This window comes from Mesoplodon bidens (assembly GCF_964165515.1).
Source record: "Mesoplodon bidens genome assembly, chromosome: 19".
NCBI lineage: Eukaryota > Metazoa > Chordata > Mammalia > Artiodactyla > Ziphiidae > Mesoplodon > Mesoplodon bidens.
The window spans coordinates 34092772-34117579 of record NC_138179.1 but is presented as its reverse complement, the minus strand read 5'-3'; the positions used below and the strand labels follow the sequence as shown (position 1 = coordinate 34117579).

At 40.7% G+C, this 24808-nt stretch overlaps 1 protein-coding gene across 8 annotated transcripts in view; it reads left to right on the top strand.

Moving 5' to 3' along the window:
- LOC308607970 (ATP-binding cassette sub-family A member 6-like) overlaps positions 1-10401 on the top strand; it is a 60631-nt gene extending 50230 nt beyond the window's left edge. For 6 of the 8 annotated variants that reach the window (XM_081220474.1, XM_081220473.1, XM_081220475.1 and 3 more), the window contains 9 exons: positions 483-574; positions 824-1002; positions 1816-1891; positions 1969-2063; positions 3131-3250; positions 3449-3589; positions 5688-5767; positions 9057-9112; positions 9245-10401. In XM_081220474.1, coding sequence (XP_081076600.1) covers positions 483-574; positions 824-1002; positions 1816-1891; positions 1969-2063; positions 3131-3250; positions 3449-3589; positions 5688-5767; positions 9057-9112; positions 9245-9346 — 941 coding nt within the window. In that variant the 3' untranslated portion in view covers positions 9347-10401. Of the gene's footprint in view, positions 1-482; positions 575-823; positions 1003-1815; positions 3029-3130; positions 3251-3448; positions 3590-5687; positions 5768-9056; positions 9113-9244 lie in introns of those variants that run through there. The other 2 variants (XR_014014068.1, XM_081220476.1) reach the window with 2 other exon arrangements.
- The last annotated feature ends 14407 nt before the right edge of the window (positions 10402-24808 follow it).

The following is a 24808-nucleotide window of genomic DNA, read 5'->3' as shown; positions in this document are numbered from 1 at the left end:
TTAATTGGCACTTTGAAAAATATTACACCCTGGTCATTGTTTGTTCATGAATTTGGGTGGTAGACAAGTCAAGAGGCTTTCATACCATTTCAGATGAAAGATGATAGTGACACAGACACAAGTGGTGGAATTTGGGATGGAGAAAATGTCCCCGACTTCCCAAGTTTAGCAATGTACTTAGGTACTCAACACATCAGCCATCTGCTATAAAAAAAAAAATCTGGGCAGGTTTTTTCACTGAAAACGTAATCTGAAAAAAAAAAAAAAACCTATGTATTGATAGCAAATAACAATCACTAAGCTTTTTCAAAAATGTTTAATTATAGGGGTTAAAGAACATGTTTTGGTGACATGGATTACATATACATTATAAATTTCAAAATGGTACTGAGGGATGCACATATAACTCAGAAACTTACTGAAGAAACAGGTTTATGTTATTCTTTTACTTCCAATATTGATAATGGGTGATTCTCTTTCAGGTGAAATTCTGGGATTGCTAGGACCTAATGGCGCTGGTAAAAGCTCATCTATTAGAATGATATCTGGGGTCATGAAGCCAACAGCTGGAGAGGTAGTGAAAATGAAGAAATGGTTTCCATTCCCAAAATAGACATGTTATAATATATATGGGTTATATCCTTGTAAGACTGTACTTTTATTAGTTTAAATAGTTTTTTATAGTAAATATATGAAGTAATTTCTGTAATATTTCTTTGATGCTCAAAAAATTTGGGTGTTTATTAGCTACAAGTCAGTTTCTTGAGTAATCATGTGATTGGAGAAAAGCTTGCACGTTTCTGAAACCAGTTCACTTTCTTAGGTGGAACTGACCGGATACGGTTCGGTTTTGGATCATCAGGGGGATGGCGGCATCCGGTTCCTGGGGTACTGTCCCCAGGAGAACGTGCTGTGGCCCAACCTGACAGCACGTGAACATCTGGAGGTGTTCGCTGCAGTGAAAGGGCTGCGTAAAGTGGACGCCAGCGTTGCCATTTCACGGTACCGTGCGGTCATGAGGTTTCTCTGTGCCGAGATGCAGGGAGGCTGTACCATCACAAATAGAGTGGAGAGTAGGAATGATGTCTGCACCTTTCAGGGAGCGTCAGGGGTAGAGCAGGGATGGAGGACAGGGTCTTGTTTCCTGCATCCCTGAATGAGGGATCTTTAAAAACAAATAATTCCATAGAATAATTGTCAATGTCAAATGATACCATATGATATCACTTATATGTGGAATCTATCAATAAAATACGACATAAGTGAACTTATCCATGAAGCAGAAGCAGACTCACAGACATAGAGAACAGACTGGTGGTTGCCAAGGGGGAGGGGAGGTGGGGGAGGGATGGATTTGGAGTTTGGGATTAGCAGATGCAAACTATTATATACAGGATGGATGAACAACAAGGACCTACCGTATATAGCACAGGGAACTATATTCGATGTCCTGTGATAAACCAGAATGGAAAAGAATCTGAAAAAGAATGGATATATGTATATGAACTGAATCACTTTGCTGTACAGCAGAAATTAACACATTGTAAATCAACTGTACTTCAATACAATACATTTTGAAAATGTTAAATGAGTGAATAATCATGAATAATCATCTATTTCAGTTAGAATTCTAGTTAGTTTCAAAATTTTTTTATGAGATGAAAATCTTTCACGTTCAAAATAAACTTTTTTCTTTGATCATCACTTTTGAGAATAATAGCACCAAGGAGGGAACTCCAGTGCTGTAACCCTTGCATGTGACTTGCCTTTCCCCAAATACTCTTGATCTCATAGTCTCATCCTGTTTTCCATCAGATTGGTGGACGCCTTCAAACTGCGCGAACAGCTGAGTGTTCCAGTGCAGAAATTAACAGCAGGAGCCGCTAGAAAGGTCTGTGTGGTGCAGGGTGTTATTCTGAGAGCTGACGGGCTGGTGGCAGCAAATAGCGGTGTTTCTCTGCATTTCAGTTGTGTTTTGTGCTGAGCATCCTGGGAGATCCACCTGTCCTGCTTCTGGATGAGCCGTCTACAGGCTTGGATCCAACAGAGCAGCAGCACATGTGGTGAGAAGTTACCAGCCTCAGAGCCAGGAGGACAAACCTTATGTACAAGTAGCATTTTAAACTGATCTTGGAAAAGCAAATCCACTGGTTCCTAATTGAGTGGAAACAATCCATATTATTAGGAAAACAAATATTTAACAGGTGGATTCTCTAATAGTGCATTATACCCATGTAGTATTCACATGGAAAAAAAAAACCTCTCGGTATTTTGTTGAAGTTTTAGGTCTTGCAATTTGGAATGTATTTTAATTTTGCCAATTATTGAGATGTCTATAACAGTTGCCTTAGAAACTATTAACTTGCTGATACATTTTCCTCATTTCCTTTTTTTCCGGCTTTCACCAAATCTGTCAAATTTGTTGATCCAGGTTTTCCTAGTTTTTAAATTCTTTTTACTTTCCTATGTAGGACTTTCTATTTGGAATTATAAAATTCTCCAGTCCACTTTCGTATTTGTGACTGTCCAATATTTTCCCAACTTTTGTTTTAAATCAAATTTCATTTATTTATTTATTTAATCTTTTTGGCCGTGCTGCATGGCTTGCGGGATCTTAGTTCCTCGATCAGGGATTGAACCCGTGCCCCCTGCAGTGGAGGCATGGAGCCCTAACCACTGGACCACCAGGGAAGTCCCTCTCAACTTTTTAAAAGAACTTCGTTATGGAAATGTTATACAAATGGATAGAGAATTATCTATGAATCTGTTAAACCAAGAGTTATTTGCATAAGGCCCATCTTCCTTCATCTTTACCCTCTGCCACTGCTTTTCCCTACTGTCCAGTTATTTTGAAGCAAATACTAGGCAGTGTCTCCTTCATGTATAAACAGTTCAGTTAGTTTCTCCAAAAGAAATGGAGTTTTTTTTTAACTTAACCAGAATACCATTAGCACACCTAAAACTATTTTAAAACTTTTATCAAAACCTTCTCAGTATTCACATTTCCCTGTTTCTTTTTTAATTAGGATTTAAATATGATCCATAAATTGTATTTTATCTATAAAATTTCCCTTCTATCTCTTTTTTCCTATACTTAAAAAAAATGGTGTTAATATTGGGGCTCATTCAGGCAGACGATCCAGACAGCCATTAAAAACACGGAGAGGGGCGCCCTCCTGACCACCCATTACCTGGCCGAGGCCGAGGCCCTGTGTGACCGTGTGGCCATAATGGTGTCCGGAAGCCTGAGGTGGGTGTCTTTCCAGAGCCTGCACTTGACTTTCTAAACGAGATTTGCTATGAAAACAGCAAAAATCACTGTCATCAGCTGGAGCTCTTCCTTTCCTCTGCCTCAGGGACCCCCTCTCCCTACATTCGAAATTTAAGAATAACATGAAAAAATTTCAGGGGCAAGATTTTTTCCAGCCTGTTTCCTTTTTGCTCACAGATGCATCGGTTCCATCCAACACCTGAAAAACAACCTTGGCAAGGAGTACATTCTCGAACTAACAGTGAAGGAAACTTCTCAAGTGCCGTTGGTCCACACCGAGGTTCTGAAGCTTTTCCCACACGCTGCACAGCAGGAGAGGTAAAAGGAGCTTTTGATTGTGGATGAACGTGTTGGCTTTTCCCATCAGTGGTTTTGTTTTCCTGCTCTGTGAGAAGTTCAGGGCTACTTGACTTCACAGTCAAGTGAGGGTCCTCAAAAATGGATTTAAGTCTTCCAGATTATGGTTTTTGGGAGCTACCCAGAAAGCTGTGCCCCCAAGGGAGACTTGGAGACACCCGGCCTGGGCCTCCTCGGCCATCCAAGGCTGGTCTCCAGCTCTGCAGGGGGACTTGGGAAAAATGGGGGAAAGGATTTCTGATGACTTGAAGCTACACAAGACTGCAGCGGGGCCCATGACACCTTCCTTAGGCTTCTCTAAAAGATGTAAATAGTTACAATTTTAAAGACACAACTATTTAGGATGAACCATCCTCATTGGAAACAAACAGCAATCGAGACCATCAAAGAGTTTCCCTTTCATGGAGTTTTCATGCCTCAAAATGTAGACTAGAGGGCTTCCCTGGTGGCGCAGTGGTTGAGAATCTGCCGGCTAATGCAGGGGACACGGGTTTGAGCCCTGGTCTGGGAGGATCCCACATGCCGCGGAGCAGCTGGGCCCGTGAGCCACAACTACTGAGCCTGCGCGTCTGGAGCCTGTGCTCCGCAACAAGAGAGGCCGCGACAGTGAGAGGCCCGCGCACCACGATGAAGAATGACCCCCGTTTGCCACAACTAGAGAAAGCCCTCGCACAGAAACGAAGACGCAACACAGCAAAAATAAATTAATTAATTAATAAACTCCTACCCCCAACATCTTAAAAAAAATGTAGAGTAGAAAGGCATATGTGTGTGAGCACGTAGGGATATGGGTGTTTTTCTTCCAAGGGGTGGGCAGGGCCGTGGAGCAGGAACTGAGTTTGAATCTCCTTGGAGGGACAAGCACAGCAAAAAAGCAGGACGTAACAGTGGCTGTTTTCCTTTTGGCACAGTTCAAACGTAATGGAATTATCTAAGGGATACGCCAGGGCACGTAATTCAGTCCTATTCCCAGACCCTCAGGGTCACAAATCCAAGAAGCGGTTTTGATGAATAGATGGAAAGGTCATGGGGGCGGGGGAAGGCTGGGCTGAAGAGGGCCCGACCGGGAGGTCTGGCAGCTTTAGGGCTGCCTGGGAGCATGGGGCCGGAGGTCGTATGGCCAGGAGTAGCACAAGGAGACACGGCAAAAGTCAGTTCCGGCTCGTCCTCTCCTTTGAGGCGTCAACTACAGATTGGCGCTTGCCATCTGCCTCTACAAGGGTTAAATCGTGAACTGCTGCAGCTGCTGACTTTCAACGACCCCGGAAAGGAATTCAGGGTGGAGATCAGGAATGAGGCACTCTGTGCTCTGGGAAAAACTGGCAGAACAGGTCTTGAGATAGATATTTTCAGAAGATTTTATGAGCCCAATTCTTACATCTCCTATCTAGAAAAGCACTAAAATCCTTCATGGTGACGTCTGCTCCTCGCGACTAGCAGAAACCTGCAAAAAATATGTGCTCGATTGCATGGACTCCCCCTCACCAAAATCACATACGTACTGACCTTCCCCCCCGCCTCTCTGGGGCAGTTTCTCAGAGCTCTCTGAAATGCTGTCTCCCGGGCTAGAGTCCTCACGCTGCCCCAAATAAAACTGAACTCACAACTTTCACGTTGTGCATTTTTAAGTCAGCAGATGTCAGGAACGTTTTGTTTAAAGGGATTGGAATCCCAACACTATTATGACTCTCAGTCTCAACTTTGTATCTTTCCTTCACTTTCTGGTGACAAGGATGAAATGTTAAGTTGGGGTTCATTCCAACCTAATTGGAACTAACCAAAGGGATTCGTTCAGCATATCTGTGTTCCACAAGAAAATGGTTTGCACAGACTGAGCATAAGAGTAATTATACTGGATCATTTCCAAACACCAGCCACCAAAGCCACTGTAAGAAATGTCCATTGATAAATTATTTTATCTGTTTCAGATTGAAGCCATACATTAATTTGCATTAATTTTATTTTAAAAAGGAAATTGCTGTTAATGTCAACATTTATTTTGATGGTCATTTTGTTCCCTTGAAACTCAAGGTCAAGTATGACATTTTTCTATTTCTAGGTATTCCTCCTTCTTGGCCTATAAACTGCCCATGGAGGATGTTCACCCTCTATCTCAGGCCTTTCACAAATTAGAAGCAGGTAAGAATGACCATTTTTAAAGAAAACTTTTGAAGAATTAATCCAAAATTAGATAATATTTTTGGATTTAACTTTATTTTTTTCATTTTTTAATTAAGGTACAGTTTATTTACATTATATTAGTTTTAGGTGTACAACATAATGATTCAAAATTTTTATAGATTATACTCCATTTAAAGTTATTATAAAATGTAGGCTATATTCCCTGTTCTGTACGATATATCCTTGCAGCTTATTTATTTTATACATAGTAGTTTGTACCTCTGATCCCCTACCTTTATCATGCCTCCACCCCTCTTCCGTCTCCCGACTGGTAACCACTAGATTGTTCTCTAGATCTGTGAGTCTATTTGTGAAATGTTTCGTTATATTCATTTGTTGTATTTTTAGATTCCATACATAAGTGATAACATACAGTATTTGTCTTTGACTTACTTTACTAAGAATAATGCCCTCCAGGTCCATCCATGTTGCAAATGGCAAAATTTCTTTTCTTTTTTTTTTCCTGTGGCCGAGTAGTATTCCATTCTGTATAGATATGTACCACATCTTCTTTATCCATTCATCTGCAGATGGACACTTAGGTTGTTTCCATATCTTGGCTACTGTAAATAATGCTGTTATGAACACTGGGGTGCATGGATCTTTTCAAATCGCTATTTTTGTTTTCTTCGGATATATGCCCAGGAGTGGGATTGCTGGATCATATGGTAGCTCTAGTTTTAGTTCTTTGAGGAACCTCCATACTGTTCTCCATAGTGGCTGCACCAATTTACATTCCCACCAACAGTGCAAGAGGGTTCCTTTTTCTCCACACCCTCTCCAGCATTTGTTATTTGTGGTCTTTTTGATGATACCCATTCTGACAAGTGTGAGGTGATATCTCATTGTGGTTCTGATTTGCATTTCTCTGATGATTAGTGATGTTGAGTATCTTTTCATATGCCTGTGACCATCTGTCTGTCTACTTTGGAAAAATGTCTATTCAGGTCTTCTGCCTATTTTTTAATCAAGCTGTTTGTTTGGGTTTTTTTGGTTTTATATGAGCTGTTTATACATTTTAGATTTTAACCCCTTTTCAGTCATATCAAAAAGACCCCAAATAGCCAAAGCAATCTTGAGAAAGAAAAATGGAGCTAGAGGAATCAGGTTGCCTGACTTCAGACTATACTACAAAGTATAGTACGGTAATCAAGACAGTATGGTACTGGCACAAAAACAGAAATATAGATCAATGGAACAGGATAGAAAACCCAGATATAAACCCACGCACCTATGGTCACCTAATCTATGACAAAGGAGGCAAGGGTATACAATGGAGAAAAGGCAGTCTCTTCAATAAGTGGTGCTGGGAAAACTGGACAGCTACACGTAAAAGAATGAAATTAGAACACTCCCTAACACCATACAAAAATAAACTCAAAATGAATTAAAGACCTAAATGAAGGCCAGACACTATTAAACTCTTAGAGGAAAATATAGGAAGAACGCTCTTTGACATAAATCACAGCAAGATCTTTTTTGACCCACCTCCTCGAGTAATGAAAATAAAAACAAAAATAAACCAATGGGACCTGATGAAACTTGAAAGCTTTTGCACAGCAAAGAAAACTATAAATGAAATGAAAAGACAGCCCTCAGAATGGGAGAAAATATTTGCAAACGAAGCAACTGACAAGGGATTAATCTCCAAAATATACAAACAGCTCATGCAGCTCAATATCCAAAAAACAAACAACGCAATCAAAAAAAAAAGGATGGAAGACCTAAATAGACATTTCTCCAAATAAGACATACAGATGGCCAAGAGGCACATGAAAAGATGCTCAATATCACTAATTATTAGAGAAGTGCTGATCAAAATTACAATGACGGGCTTCCCTGGTGGTGCAGTGGTTAAGAATCCGCCTGCCAATGCAGGGGACACAGGTTTGAGCCCTGGTCTGGGAAGATCCCACATGCCACAGAGCAGCTAAGCCCGTGCACCACAACTGCTGAGCCTGCACTCTAGAGCCCGTGAGCCACAGCTACTGAGCCCGCATGCCACAACTACTGAAGCCTGCGTGCCTAGAGCCTGTGCTCCAGAACAAGAGAAGCCACCACAATGAGAAGCCCGTGCACCGCAACGAAGAGTAGCCCCTGCTCGCCACAACTAGAGAAAGCCCACACACAGCAATGAAGACCCAATGCAGCCAAAATAATAATAATAATAATAATAATAATAAAAATAAATGATTTTTTAAGTTTAAAAAAGAAACTACAAGGAAGTATCACCTCACACCAGTCAGAATTGCCATCATCAAAAAATCTACAAACAATAAATTCTGGAGAGGGTGTGGAGAAAAGGGAACCTTCTTGCACTGTTGGTGGGAGTGAAAATTGGTACAGCCGCTATGGAGAACAGTATGGAGGTTCCTTAAAAAACTAAAAATAGAACTACCATATGACCCAGCAATCCCACTACTGGACATATGCCCTGAGAAAATCATAATTCAAAAAGACACATGCAGCCCAATGTTCATTGCAGCACTATTTGCAATAGCCAGGACACAGAAGCAACCTTAATTTCCATAAACAGATGAATGGATAAAGAAGATGTGGTACATATATACAATGGAACATTACTCAGCCATAAAAAGGAACGAAATAGGGTCATTTGTAGAGACATGGATGGACTTAGAGACTGTCATACAGAGTGAAGTAAGTCAGAAAAAGAAAAATAAATATCGTATATTAATGCATATATGTGGAATCTAGAAAAATGGTACAGATAAACCTATTTGCAGGACAGGAATAGAGATGCAGATGTGTGGACACGGGGCCGGGGGGAGGGGGGATGAATTGGGTGATTGGGAATGACATATATACACAGCCATGTGTAAAATAGTTAGCTAGTGGGAACCTGCTGTAGAGCACAGGGAGGTCAGCTCAGTGCTCTGTGGTGACCTAGGTGGGAAGGATGGTGGCGGGGGGAGGGAGGCCCAAGAGGGAGGGGATATATGTATATGTACAGCTGATTCACTTCGTTGTACAGCAGAAACTAATACAACATTGTAAAGCAACTATACCCCAATAAAAAAAACAATAAATAATTATAACATCAACAAAAAATATGTATTTATACTGATGCTATGACTTTTCACTACTACATTCTTTCACCAAGCATTTGTTCATTCAGCTCTATATTCCATTTATATCAATTATTGGCAGTTTTGTTTCAGATGACTTTGAAAAGATGGTTGGTAGTAAATAAATTGTAAGCATCTACTACTAGTCTTTTTTTTTTCAGTGAAACATAACTTTAACCTGGAAGAATATAGCCTCTCTCAGTGCACCTTGGAAAAGGTGAGTCAGCCTGTATGGTTTGGTATCATCCCTGTAAATTTCACATGAAAGTAGCATGCATGCTTTCTGTTTATTTAGAAGACAATCAACAGCTTGCTAATTCTTTGTGCTTCTTCTCTGGCACCTGTTTAGGTGTCCTTAGAGCTTTCTAAGGAGCAGGACCTGGGAAATTTTGATAAAGAGGTTGATACAACCATGAGATGGAAACTCCTTCCTCATTCAGAAGACCCTTGAAGCCTCAAGCCTAATCGCTCTTTTTTGACGTCTTATAAGCTTATGTCATATGTAATAATTAGCGTGTATAATTTAAAAATTACTAACATCAATATTAGGTATATTTTGTATATTTAGTCAATAAATGAATAAATTTTAAAAATTATTCTTCCCTTTAACTTTTGGAGTGGTAGAAGATCTATGATAAAGGCAATACAAAGTATTAGTAAAGATAACTGAAGAGCCATGTATAGGGTGTTGTGAAAATAAAGCCACACATATGGAATTTTTTGAAATATGACTTTTTTAGAAGTATGACGACTTTCTAAAATTCCCTTGCTGACAAAGGTGAGGGATGTATTCAACAGCTAGAAACTGCATGATTGTTGCAGACCAGTTTGTGATACACTGGGTGAATGAGTTTGCTTTAATACACAGGTACAACCCAGGGTCTTCCTCTGAAACCTCTTCAGAAATTGTTTTAAAAGTCACAGGATTAGGAGTTCCTTGTATTCACAAATGAACAAGCATGTGCTTTGGAAAAGTAGTTCAAATATACCTTTTGAAAACAATGAGAATCACAGCAATATTTGTTCAGATTTTCAAAAATTTGAATATGTTCTTATGATTGTGGGGGACACTGATTTCCTGTATCACCTGATCAATAGTTTTCTGTGCATTTACTGCTATTTTAAGAAGATATATGCACACATGTGTGCATATCTTTTGTATTACTCAAAGTCTGTGCCAGCTTTACATATTATTTTATTTTTTTCCTTAAACAATAGCTATTTCATTTTGAATATCATCAGAAAATTTTTTGAAGACAAAGCAGTATTCTTGCTGCTTTCTGAGGGTGATATGTTACATAACTTTTTAAAAAATTGTTATGCTCATAGAAGAAAATGTGTATAATAGAGAAAAATATAGAAATTGAATGTACTGAATAAAAGAGTCACTACCATTCCTCCATACCCCCAAATCAACTATTTCCTTTTTCCTTTAGTGCATTTTTTACATGGTTGGAATCATATAGTACATATAATTTTCTGATTAAATACAGATGTGTATTTGCTGATATAACATTGAAATTGGTTTAATTTACTTTTAAACTTATGGTGAGGTTGCAGCTTTATATGTTTGAATTTTATTTTGTGTTAATTATTTGTATTCTTTGTTCATCTATCATTGTACTTTAATCTTTTTCTTATCCATTTTATAAACTTTTTACATGGTTAAAAATTTTATCTGTATATTTTACGTATATCATAATTATATCTGGAACATTATGTTTCCAAATCTATGATAAATCATTTATAGTTTACTGTTTACTCAGGAGCCCTTAGTACCCTACAAAAGTAAATCCATATCACAATGAGATCTGATTTTAAATTATTTCTAAAACTCAAGCAATAAATAATCCTGTCTTGCTCAACTGTATAACACCACAACATATACAATCATTTTACATAACAGTATGATGAAATCTTTACTTACACTCTTTATAAATAATATATTTTCTTAACTGTTACAGAAATATGTTTACAAAGTACTGAATAACCAATATCAGATGTAGTACTATGAATATTTTAAAAGATTAATCTGGATGTAGTTTGCTAAAACCATCATAATACAGTTGTTTTTGAAGATATTAACTTTTGTTTTTATTGGGATTGTGCTCAAGAGCAGGTGAATGTGTTCCAAAAGAGAAGGTCATTAGAATAAAACAAAGGAAGGGATTTTTTTAAAAAAAGGATAGAGAGTTTGTACCACCTCTAATTTTATGGTGGACAGATCTTGTACTGGGTTTGTTCTCTGTTTGCCTAACATCCCCTTCCAGGGGAAGCTGACCTCCCCTTCTTTACATCACAATTCCCTTCTTTGATGGATGGCTTCCAGTTGGGTTTGACCAACCCAACAGAAAGTAGCAGCAAGAGACAGGAAGAGAAAGATCAGAGGGTCTCTCTCCTCCTCCCGCTGCTGTAGTTTCAGATCTCAAGCAGTAGATGCATCTTTCCAGGCCTATAGTCTTTGTCCCCCTCCGGTTACACCCACTTGCTTCTGCCCCCCGCTCCCCCGCCGCCCCGTACTATTGACGCCAGGACGCCTCTTTCACCTAGTCCACACTCGGCCACCAGCAATTCATCAAAATCGCCATTTAAGTGTTTGCTCCTACCACCTTATGGTTCCAGTGGCTTCTGCTCCACGTAAGCTGATCTTGGCTGTGATACTCTGTATTCACTTGTGGAAAAAAATAAGAAATATATACCTTGATCTCTGCCCCTGGTTTCTGCTAATATTTGGTCTTTGAGCTTCTAAACCCTCATAATTTCCTGAGCAATAGGAGTGTGTGACACAGAGCTCCTAAGTTCCTCGGAATTTCCTGGGTGATAAGTGCATCTTTTATTCTAATGTGGCAATTCTTGGTGGGCTCCTGGATGGGGCTAGTCACCAGAAAGACTACGCTATGATGAAAAACTTGGTACTTTCAGCCTCATCTCCCATTCTCTGGAGAGGGGAGTGGGGTTGTACATTGAGTTCATAATTGATCATGCCTACCTGATGAGGCCTCCATAAAAATCCCAAAAGTACTGGGTCCAGAGAACTTCTGGGTTGGTGAGCACGCCCACATGCCAGGAGGGTGGTACACCCCAGCTCCTGCGCTCAGGACCCTTCCAGACCCTATGAATCCCTTCATTTGGCTATTTATTCGAATCCTTTATCACATTCTTTTTATATAATAAACCTGTAAACATAAGTAAGTTTCCCTGAGCTCTGTGAGCTGTGCTGGCAAATTGTTGAACCCAAGGTGGGGAGTCACAGGAAGCCCAGTTTATAGCCAGTTTGTCAACAGCACAGGTGACCAGCTGAGGACTTGTCATTAGCATCTGTAGTAGGTGTAGTTTTGTGGGACTGAGGCTTAACCTGTGGGATCTGACAATAACCAGAGAGCTAGTGCTAGAACTACACTGAATTGAATTGAATTCTCCAACATCCAGGTGGTGGTGGAGAGTTGCTCACTATGCCTCAAAACCCACACATTTGGTGGCCAGACGTGAAGTGTGCGGGCAAAAGAAAACAGGGTATTTTTCCAAGACATTTGGTGTCAGTGAAGTGGAATTTGCTAGAACGGCTCTGGCTCATGGAAATATGTGGGTTGGGAAAAGAAAGAATGCAAGGGTGGGGGATGGGGAAACTTTGGTCCCTGATAGCTACCCCCATCACCCACGGTATAAACATCAGCTACCAAAGGTAACACCAGTGGAATTAGAGATGAGAGTAGACACAGTGGTTCATTGGACATGCAAGGATATGCAGAACAATAAGTATGCTAAACATACAATCCCTATGTTATTATTATCTATAGTAGCTAAAGTGAGAGAAAGTGCTGAGCTGGACCTTGATGCTGGACCAAGCTCAGCTTTGGGTCAGTCTTAGCTTTGACTGCTAACCTCAAAGCTGCCTGCAAAGGGAAGAATCATGCCAAGAAAGTACCTCTGTGGCCTCCAGTCTCCAAAAAAGGAACTCAGTGTGGTGGAGGGGAAAAAAACAAGAAACTACCGAGGCAGGGGGTATAGTGTGAAGTTGTCTCACTTTGTGGATTGGTATCATCAGCTTCCTGAAGAACCTTGACTCAAATGGATTGTGAGAGTGACTAATTTGGGGGCTGTGTCTTTGGTTTTGAGGGCTGCAGAGGGGAAGGGCGTGGTGCGGTCTTACAGGACCTGCAGCTCACAATTGAACACTCACAGATGGCTATATGTGATCCAGACACACAGAGGGTTATTCTTGAGGGAATGGCCAGCCTGGTGGATGGGATAAAAGCCACCATAAAATGCATTTATCCTGAAAAGGGTGACTGCCCAACTGCCCCAGGAAATGCCTGGTGGAATCTCAGATGAGACAGTTGATATGCTTCAAATGCTAGTGAGATTGGGTTTATGAAGACTGAGACATTCACCCACTGAATATGCCTTTTACCAGGTCACGGTAAATGCAGTGGTTAAGGGGGTGTCTTTTACATGGGCCCCCCATGTGACATTGTTCTTGAAAAATCCAACAGTTTGAGAAGCTTTATCTGATTTGCTGTCTCTTCCCCATAGGGATCTATCTTACTGATACCAAGGTCACTAAAGAGAAAATGAGGAGAGACAGAAAGAAGAGTCAAGGAACTTGACCTAGGAGGGGGCAAGTTTTCAAGAATGAGAAATGAGATGAATGTGGTGGACGTGGGTGGTGTCAATGCAGCACTACAGAAGGTTGGGTGGACCAGTGGGACCCCAACATCAGAAGGCCCCAAAGAAGTTCACTCCATTTACCCCAGTTTGGAAGAATTAAAAAAAAAAACAGAAGGCAAACATTATGATGAGATACCCCACCCAGAATGGCCTGGGATATTGGCTAAGCAGATTAATTAGCATAAAGACTGAAAGAGAGGCCAGAATCTTCTGGTCCTACCTGGTGGGGATCCAAGGCCACATGCACATGTGTGGGTTACCGGCCAGAAAGGGGGAGAGACTTTTCTGGGACTCCTTAACCCAAGAGTCCAGTGTACTGTGATTGGAAACCTGTTGAAGTCTTAATGGCAGCTAAATTTAGATAGGGAGGATAAGAAGATACAAAGATTGATGGGATTAAGGTGAAAATGTAGGAAAAAATTAAATTTTTGAGCAAAGTTCATGTGAAGTGATCAAGTCTCCGTTACCTGAATATATCAATATTATTGGGATGGATATTATGTCTGACTGGAGATTGCTTTATCTACCTAATATTGTAGACAGAAAGCACGCAAGTCCACCCTCAGGCCTGTCTTAACTGGATGCACTGAATGGGAACCAGTAGAACTGCCTGAACCCACACAGGTAGGTAATTTAAAACAATATAGAGTAGTTGGTGGCCAAAAAGCGATTACCACTTTAACTAATGACATGCTAGAAGCTAGAGTTCTGGGACCAATGAATTCTCTGTCCCGTGACAAAGGCTGGTAGCTCATGGAGACTAACAGCAGAGGTTATTCTAAATAAAGTTGCATGGCGATAGCCTCAGCAGTTCTGGACATGATTTCAACCACACACACAAAAAAAAATACAACAAGCTAGAGGAGACTTGTACTTAGTAATTGTCTTTGCAAACACTTTCTTCTCCATTTCAGTCTGGCAAGAGAGCCAGTTGTAGTTCAGGTTCACAGCAGAAGGATCCCAAGTTGTTTACTGTGCTCTTGTGGGTTATCTAAACTCACCAGCTTCCTGTCATAATTTAGTCACAAGGGATTTGGACTTGATGGGGGTCTCCAGTGTAATACGACACCATATTGATGATGTTATGATAATATTGGACATTGAAGACACCATATTAATGATGTCATGAGTTCAATGTAATGGTGACTCATATAGCCAACCAAGGCTGGATTAATAAATCCAGCAAAAGTCCAAGAACCTGCCCTGACAGTAAAATCCTTAAGAGTAACTTGGGCAGGAGCCACCAGGATATTCCACGAGCAACTAAAAATAAACTGCTGCTGTTCCCCACCCCTAGGACCAAACAAGAAGTATGGCATTTGGTTTATTGGATTTGGGGAATGCATATTCCACGTCTGGGAATATTGCTAGTCCTGTGCATAAGACCACCCTAAAGAAAGCCATATTTGAGTGTAGACCCAAACAAAAGCAGGCCATGTCTGAATTTTAAAAAGCAGTTCATCTCTTAACACCTTTGGGCCCCTATGAGTCCAGATTTCAGGGCTGTGGTTTGCCCTGAGACCTCACTCTTGATGGGTCCAAAACACATCACTGATTTTCAGTTTGCTCAACTTTTTCTTGTCATTAGGATGGGAATGATGACTTCCAAGCTCTCCACATGTCAGAGGTGAAGGAACTGAACCTTAAATTTTATTGATTTCTAATGAAATAACATCTAAATTTAAATACCCACTTGGGGCTAGTGGCTGCCATATTGGACAATGTACTTTTAATCAGTATTTCTGTCCTTATCCTGAACTGTAAGATCTCCAGGGAATTTAACCCTGATCATAGCTCTCTCTTCTCCCATGTAATTGCTGGTTGATATTTTAGTCCCATGTCATGTTTAACACCCTCCCCCACCAACTCCGTACCCAAATTAGTCATTGTCATCATTACTTTGCACAGTCAATATTTATTTAGTTTACCAATGTGTTTATTAGTTTCCAACATCCAACTACTTCCTTTTGGGTTCAATTTCTTTCTTCTTGAAGGAGATCCAATATAAGAGATATTATCCATTATCAGAGAGATCTATAAAAGAGAAATCTCAGATTTTGTTTGACAAATGTGACTATCTTATCCTTACACACAAATCATATTTTAGCTGGTTTATCAATCAGCCTTTGCCAAACCACCTCAAAACTTGCTCGCTTAAAGTTGCACTCTTTTTTTAGCTTTGTTTTCTTGTCTTATTTCTGGTGTCTGGCAGAAATAAGACAAGAAATCATTTTATTCATCCATTTTAAAATGGGACAGAGGAAAACACATCAGCAGTGGTTTGACCATTGATAGAAATCTTGCTATTGTCTTTTAAAATTACACTGTGTGATATTTTAGTGCAAATGATCAATTCAAAGGTAACTGGCCCAACATTTTCTTCAGCTTTTTAAAGTTTTACACTAAGTAAGCCAGAAAACTTGCAAAAAAGACTCCTGGGGTTGGGTTTAGAAGAGTAATGATTGTATATTGTAAACAATACTTTTAGATGACTGAATACATTTTTGCTTGAAGTTCTCATTGAATATACATACAAAAAGGTAATGGGCAGTAATAATTTCTATGGAGAAAAAAAAGCTCCTACAAAATTTAAGATAAATGGATTCAATCAAATATCTGAAAAACAAAGATAGGAAAGATTAACAGCCAGAAATGTTATGGGATGAGGCTGGGATTTCCTAGTCTCTGATGGAGAAGAAGCGGAAATTTCCCAGGCTCTGTTCAGGCATCCTGCACTGGGTTGGCATCTACCATCACTTTTTGCATTCTGCCCTGAGATGTTAGATGTTAGCCCACTGTCAGCCAAAGTTAAGGAGACTTCAGTGGCAGTATCCTTGATTCTTTCAAACCCAGTGAGCTGTGTGCAACTTTAGTTAAATCTACCTAGAGCTTGTAATGATGTACTTATAGCTGATGGTGAGGTCCAAGGAGCCCAAGCTTACCAGTTAGGCATATATAAAATAAACAAAGAGGGAGAAACCTGTGTAAATCCAATGACTTTATTCTATAAATTCAAAGTTGGTGAATATAAGTAACACTATTAAATGACATTTAGTTATGCATTTGGCAAGTTACCCTTTGTAAAAAGAATGAAAGAGCAAAATGTAACAAAAATATGTCAATTCATGCACTTTTTGCATGGCTGTTTTAGTCACTGAGCTACTAATGCTGAAGCTAGTGTCCTGAGTTTGAGTCCCTCAGTTTGTTTGATAAATATGTTTTTTTCTTTCTTGTTCATTTTAAGCATTTTCTTGTCAAGTAATTCATGATTTATCAGTTTCTATAGCCACTGGTGCCTTTCCTGATCCACCAATGATTTCAGTCAGTAATAGAGGATTTTTTTTTTCTTACCCATTCTTTTTTTTTTTTTTTTTTTGCGGTACGCGGGCCTCTCACTGTTGTGTCCTCTCCCGTTGCGGAGCACAGGCTCCGGACGCGCAGGCTCAGTGACCATGGCTCACGGGCCCAGCCGCTCCGCGGCATGTGGTATCTTCCCGGACCGGGGCACGAACCCGTATCCCCTGCATCGGTAGGCAGACTCTCAACCACTGCGCCACCAGGGAAGCCCCCATTCTTTTTTTTTTTAATTAATCTTTATTGGAGTATAGTTGCTTTACAGTGTTGTGTTACTTTCTGCTGTGCAGGAAAGTGAATCAGTTATATGTATACACATATCCTCTCTTTTTTAGATTTCCTTCCCATTTAGGTCACGACAGAGCATTGAGTAGAGTTTCCTGTGCTATACAATAGGTTCTCATTAGTTATCTGTTTTATACATAGTATCAATAAGCAATAGAAGACTTTTGAAAATGTGTTATTTTGAGTCATCAGTTCAAAGGCAAACTTCACATTTTTCCCTTTTGTTTTGAGGAGTTCTACCTACCTGGGCAGGGCTCTCGGTGTGACTGGAGAACCCCCATCACGTGTAAGGTAAATGTCTTCCGTTCTCCTTAGAGCTTTTTCAAGACTCCTCACCCTTTCTTCAGTTGCCAAGCACATCTGTTGGTCTGTGCTTAGAATCTGCAGAAAAATATCTTAACCCTCAGCTGGGAAATCTTTACTGGATGTTGTCATATTTAGAAATTCTCTCAGTTCTCACTTTCCCATCCTTTTTTTCTTGTGACAAAGAAACTCTCTCTTTTCCTTTTCAAGGCTGTCTTCTCATCTTGGTTCTGATGCAGTCCCTTCTTACCCTCCCCACCAAAGGAAATGTTCTCTCTGTTACTTGATTACTTCTGTATTTTCAGTATTTCCCTTTCCGCTTCCCCTTCTAAATACCATCTTTTAAGAAACCTACCCTTGATCAAAACAACTCTTTTTGGCTACCACCCAAGAAAAACTTTTCTTTCATAACCAGGTTTCTGGAAAAAATAAATGCTAGTTTTTGTTTGTTTGTTTGTTTTTGCTTCCCTACCTCACATTCAACATGACACATTTAAAACCCAAAGTAAAAGTATTAAACAACTTTCATGTCCCAGGCTCTGTGGTGTGTACAGCAATGAGGATTCTGTGGTTCCTTTCAGGAGTTTACAATCTATGATGGGAGAGAGATGAGCATGATTAGTTTAAAATATTGTGAAGTACACAGGAACCATGGTAATGCTCCAGGAGCACCTCTGAGGGGCATCTAAGCCACACGGGAGGAGGGTCAGGAAGCCTCCTCAGGGAGGAGAGGCCAGACCTGAGACCCGGAGACAAGTAAGAATTAAGCAGATCGATGTATTGTATCTCCAGTGTAGTCACTTCAAAAAAGTAAGCCTGACCGGAGTTGAAGGAAAGGTTCGGGCAAGGGAAGGCTGCAAAGAGAAGGGACCAGATGATGAAAAGTCTCGTGTATCCCTGCAGAGAATCCAAGACACTGTGAATGGAACAATGGGAGGGATGTTATACAAACTGTACGGTGGTTATTTATGGGTGGTGTGAAATGGATTGCTTTCCAGTTTCAAGATGGTCGACAGGCAGAAGGTAAGACAAGGAAAATAGATCTCAAATACCTAGTGAACTTTCAGGAAACAAAATAGAAAGACTAGAAGGGAGGCAATATTTGACCAATGCATTAGCTGAAAATTTCCTAGAGCTTAAAAACAGACGCAAGTTCTTTGACTTTTTTTAATGGAAGTATAGTTGATTTACAATATTTATTAGATTCAGGTATACAACATAATGATTCAAAATTTTAGTAGATTATACTCCATTTAAAGTTATTGTAAAATATTGGCTGTATTCCCTGTGTTGGTCGATATATCTTTGCAGCTTATTTATTTTATACATAACAGCTTGTACCTCTTAATCCACTACCTTTATCTTGCCCCTCCCCCCTTCCCTCTCCCACTGGTAACCACTAGCTTGTTCTCTAGATCTGTGAGTCTATTTCTGTTTTGTTATATTCATTTGTTTGTTTTATTTTTTTGATTCCACATGTAAGTGATAACATACGGTATTTGTCTTTTACTACCCTGCCCCCCAAATCCTAAATTTTTAAATTCTATATGACCCCGTTGGGTACTGTTGTATTCTTTGTCTCTTACAGGTGAGGAAAGTGAGGGTTCCAGAGTAAATCACTTGCCCAGCATTGGAGTAAAGCTAAGGTTTCAAGGTCAAATGTGCTGAAGGACTTATCCTGTCAGGGGCGGGGAAGGAAGCACGTTGGTCCATAGCAGGCCACGGAGGGAGGACAGGTAGAGATACAGGCTGATTTTTTACATCGCCAGAGTAACGTAGGTTCAAATACATTTACCAGCATTTACAGGTGAGCACCAGTAGAACGAAATACCAGAAAGTTCTCACTCAGAGCTTTCCAGATGAGAGGAGGAAAAAAGGCAAGGGGAACCTAAAAAAGCAGCAGAGAAAAAAATATGATCGGTGTAGGAATGGGGAAATGGAAAACCACAGGAAAGCTTTATTTAGAGACTATACAATCAGATGACTGGATCAAATGGTTGGTCATCCTAGGGACTTACATCCCTTGTGGAAAGTAAGAGATTTGCCGAGGAGGTGCAAGAAGAATAAAATTATACTGTTCCAAGAGACATCCCATAGGCAGTGCAGCTGGGCCTGATTTAGGATGAAGGGCAAGAACAGAGAAGACCCTGGGGAACGAGCAGACATTCCCCATCTCTCTTTATCAGGCTGCTGGGCTGCTACGTTCTCTTTGTGCAGATCAGCTTCTTACGCTTTTACATGATGCTGCACACAAGGCCCACGGGGTCAGGTACTCTGTACAAGTAGCCAGGAGAGAACCCAAGAGGAATGTTTTAGCTCCATGCAAAGTATCAATACGTCATTTGACATATATAAGGCTTCTGGCACTGGAGAATATTGCTGCAAAATATATGAGGCAAAAGTCAAGGAGAATTGTGCAATGCATGCACCTCAAGTGAGAATCACTGAGGGAACAGAAACCTACACAAATCAGACAGCACAGCATTTGTTATCTGAGCTCACATACTGAAGGTGGGGTTTAACCCCGATTCTGTTATTCACCAGCTGTTCGAATTTGGGCAGGTTATTTAAACGCAGGGACTCACTTTTCTCATCTGTAAAATGGGAGTGGTTTAGTAATGCCTATCTCATGAGATTATTATATGGATTAAATGTGTTAATATTTCAGTGTGCCGTGCATGTAATAAGTACCATGTGTGGTTGCTTAGTAAGGACATTATGCTATAAAATCAGTGCTATTCCACTTTTGAAATCCCAATAGGACTATTTTTTTTAATTGGCAAGCTGATACTAAAGCTTCTTTAGAAGAGTAGAGACATATGACCAGATCAAGAAAATGTTGAAAAAGAAGATTAATGAGAGCAGGCTTGCTCTGTTACAATGTTACAGAAATTACTGTGTGGTAAAGAAAGAGGCCAACAGCATACTGAAAGAAAAGAATACTGTCCAGAAGCTGACTAGAGCCAGAAGGCATAAGCTCTCTCCTAGATATGAAGTTCTTTTGAAAAACAATGTCCTACATTATATTCTCTGGCAGTGTTATTAAATATGATAATTTTGTATCTTCTACAGAAGGCAGCAGACATACAGAGACAATCAGAGGTCTTTTTTTAAAAGTTTGACAGTCTCATGCATTAATGAGTTCAATCTGCCTCTATTTTGCTAGTTAAGCAATTTTTGGACTCACACAATTAGCAAAAGAATAAGTATTGAGAAAATGGGAAGTAGATGAGGAAGATTTCATGCAATTATCATGGCCAATAGGACACAGATGAGTCTGTTTGATTTGAGAATTACACACACAGCACATCATTTCCCCTTCAGTCAAGTATTTATTTATTATTTATTTTTGGCTATGTTGGGTCTTTCTTGCAGTGCGTGGGCTTCTCATTGTGGTGGCTTCTCTTGTTGCGGAGCATGGGCTCTAGGTGTGCAGGCTTCAGTAGTTGCAGCACACGGGCTCAGTAGTTGTGGCTCGTGGGCTCTAGAGTGCAGACTCAGTATTTGTGGTGCATGGGCTTAGTTGCTCCGTGGCATGTGGGATCTTCGCGGACCAGGGCTCGAACCCGTGTCCCCTGCATTGGCAGGCGGATTCTTAACCACTGCATCACCGGGGAAGTCTCCTTCAGTCATGTAATTTAGGAAGTAATTATAGTGCAGAGGAATTTAACAGACTGATTAACAGCAAGCAAAAAGACGCTGGTACCTTTTCTCCTTTCTTCTCCATGAATTACAAGAAGTTTTGGAACTGCCTTGTCTTTGACTTACCTGAAATGCTCAAAAAAGATAGAATGGAAGCTCTTACCTGTTAAAAATGTTTCTTGAACAATATGGAAAACAGGACACACTAAAAACCAGTGGTTGCTTACAGAGAAAGTAGTTTGTTTTCTGGGACTTGTTGCAGAAATAACAAGCCTGTAGGTCTTGGGATTGCAGGTATTTTTAGGTGACATTGCTCTAAGAACTCTCCTATTTTCCACTCCAAGAAAGATGCTGCAGGAGCTTGCATGCAATGCAACTGAGATGCAGATGAAAATCAGAGTTCATTTTGTTACCCTGAAGAAAATCATGTTACTGCGTTTCTGTATTTTTGTATCCAGGTTTTAAGAAGTAAATTTCAGTGGAAGCTTTTGAGTTACTTTCTGGCCTGTTTGCTCATTTGCAACTGTAATTAAAAAAAATTTTTTTTTTCTTTTCTACTTCTCTCTGCTCTGCTCAGAACAGTTTCTTTACTTATGTCTCTTTAAAAGACTGTGCTGGGGGGCAGCTCTCCCATGAGGGCCTTGTATGAAAAAGCTAATTGAGGAAGACTAGGTTCTCCTTGATTTGATAGTTCCTAATGTTTTGCTGTGTCCAGCCAGCCATGTGCAACTACAGACTCCCTGCTGAGGAACTGGCAGTGAGACAAAGAAATGGAAAACTGTAAAGAAGTCGCCATGTGATGTGAACAAAGAGTTTTTGGCAGCCTGGCTGAATTAAGACCATAATCCTTTTCGGAAGTCATTCTAAATGGAACTATTCACAATAAACATGAAATTAAAAGCATGATGTAGTAGTGACCTAAAAGGAATGTGAATTCTTCTCCAGGACATGCAGAGACCTGTGGATGAACTGTTTCTAATTCTTACTCCAGTTTTCCTGAGAGTAAGTTAACCTCTAAACTTGGGGTTGTTTTGCATATGAAAATATAAGATGCGACTTCATACAGGGAATGTCAAACATTTGGAGGCAACTATTAAATGCAGTACGTTAGCAAGTCATTTTGATTTTTCAAACCATCTGAGTATTTTATACTGTCTGGCTAAATAACCAGTTGGAGAACTAAGATTTTTTTTTCATTTTTACCCCATGTTTGGACAAATAGCATATCTTGTCTAATAAACTATTGGATAAACTGAAAGGCATGTGACTTCACGTTGCCCCTTTACAAGTATGGGCTATTTCCCAAGTTATAGGAATTACTTATTCTTTTTGTTTGTTTGTTTTTAGTCTTGCTGCCAGAGGATTTATAAGCATTGGAGCATACATGATTTTCTGAGGTTTTTTTTTTTTTTTTTTTTTTTTTTGCTGTACGCGGGCCTCTCACTGCTGTGGCCTCTCCCGTTGCGGAGCACAGGCTCCGGACACACAGGCTCCGCGGCCACGGCTCGCGGGTCCAGCCGCTCCGCGGCATGTGGGATCTTCCGGGATAGGGGCACGAACCCGTGTCCCCTGCATCGGCAGGCGGACTCTAAACCACTGCGCCACCAGGGAAGCCCCTGAGTTTTTAATTGATTTAATTGGCTTGAGAATATTTTCATCAAGAAATCTTAAGGCAATATTTGTATTGATTTTATCATCCTAAATTTTTAAGAATTTTGATCTAATTTGTTGTTGATGCATTTATTCTCTGAATACTGGGAATTCTGTCTGACTAGGAAGTGACTGGCTTTTTATAGCCAAGTTATTATTTCTAGATCACATGACTTCCTATTCAGAGCCATTTCAGTGAATTAGAAGTTTTGTGTGACTACAGTGAATAGTTTTTTTTTTTTTTTTCTGATCTTTTTTCCTGATCAGGGCGTGCCGTGGGGAAAAAAAAATCAGTCTTAACAGTCAGAAACAAGTAGCCAGAAACATGGCAATTAAATCACATTAATTATTGTTTATTCATAAATATTTTCCAGTACACACATTCATCCACAGAAGAAAGAAGAGTAGACCCTGGGCAGTATGTTTAACCCTTTCAGATACCATGGTTTATAGCGGCATTGATTTCCTAACTGGAAATGTTTCAGTTTGGTTTTATTCGGGGTCTCCAGCTGTCACAGTCTGCTCTCATGACATTCTTATCAGGAACTCACCCACGTTGCTGTTGAATCCCTTCATTCCTGGACACTTTTTAAACCTGAATCCATGCCCTCTTGTGTTCCATGAAATGAGGCACATCATAAAAGGAACCTCCAGCAACTATTTTTGTCCCAAAGCCCTTGTCCTAGACCGACTTTAAGATTTCTTCTGTCTTTTCTCCGACCTCATGCTGTCAGACTCCTCTTTTGCTCCATGTTAGTTTTTTTGTTTGTTTGTTTGTTTGTTTTGCGGTACGCGGGCCTCTCACTGTCGTGGCCTCTCCCGTGGCAGAGCACAGGCTCCAGATGTGCAGGCTCAGCAGCCATGGCTCACGGGCCCAGCCGCTCCGCGGCATGTGGGATCTTCCTGGACCGGGGCACGAACCCGTGTCCCCTGCATCGGCAGGCAGACTCTCAACCACTGCGCCACCAGGGAAGCCCCTGTGTTAGTTTTTTATTGCTGCTGTTAACAAATGGCCACACACGTAATGGCTTAACACAAAACAGATGTATCACCGTATAGCTTGGGGGCTAAGAAGTGGGACCTGAGTCTCACTGGACTAAAATGAAGGTGTTGGCAGGTGTGAGCTCCTCTCTGAGGATGTAGGAGAGAATGCTGCCCTTGCCTTTCACGGCTTCTAGAGGCATCCGCGTTCCTCCGCTCATGCCTTTCTCTCTCCATCTTTGAAGCCAGCAACGGGCTGAGTCCTTATAACATGGCCTTCCTCTGACCTCCTCTTCTGTTCCCTTTTCCACGTTTAAGGACCGTTGTGATTACACTGGTCTGCCCGGATAATCCAAGCTTATCTCCCTTACGACCAGCTGCTACCTGAATTCTCCTTTACCCTGTAATGTCATATATTTGCAAGTTTCAGGATCAGAAAGGACCGTTTTTCTGCCTACCACATCCTCTTCAATTATTCCTTGCCTGTCAGACTTAAATAGCAGCAGCACAGTGTTCCCTGAAATAAACCATGCTTAGACTCTACCCCGGAGGTGCCCCTGCCCACCGAGCGTGTGGCTTTCCCATTTGAGCTGCCTCATGAACACCAGCTGGGCCAGCATGTCCATGGCTGTGCTCCTGCCCCAGTGGGTCAGGGTAGGTTTCAGGCCATGGACCTAGTAGCCAGAAGCAACCTCACTGGTCAAATGATGGAAGAGGCAATAGCAGTGCTATGATTTCCATCCTCTTCAATGTGAGTTCATCTCTGGCTAGACCTCAGAATCCAGGCATCGTAGGGAGGCACAGAGCTTCCAGGGGTCTCTATTTTTCAGGCCCTTTTTCACTGTGGCTTTTTTGGGGGGGTGGGGTCAGGGGAAAGGGAATCCAACATGGCTATAGGGTGAAGGAAACATTATTTAGGCTACTATTTTTTTCTTTGCATTTTGTACTCTTTTAGATTCCACTTTTCCCATCCAGCCCATACTGGCGTCTATGGGTTGATTGTTTTCTCCTCATCCTTGCAAATACGCTT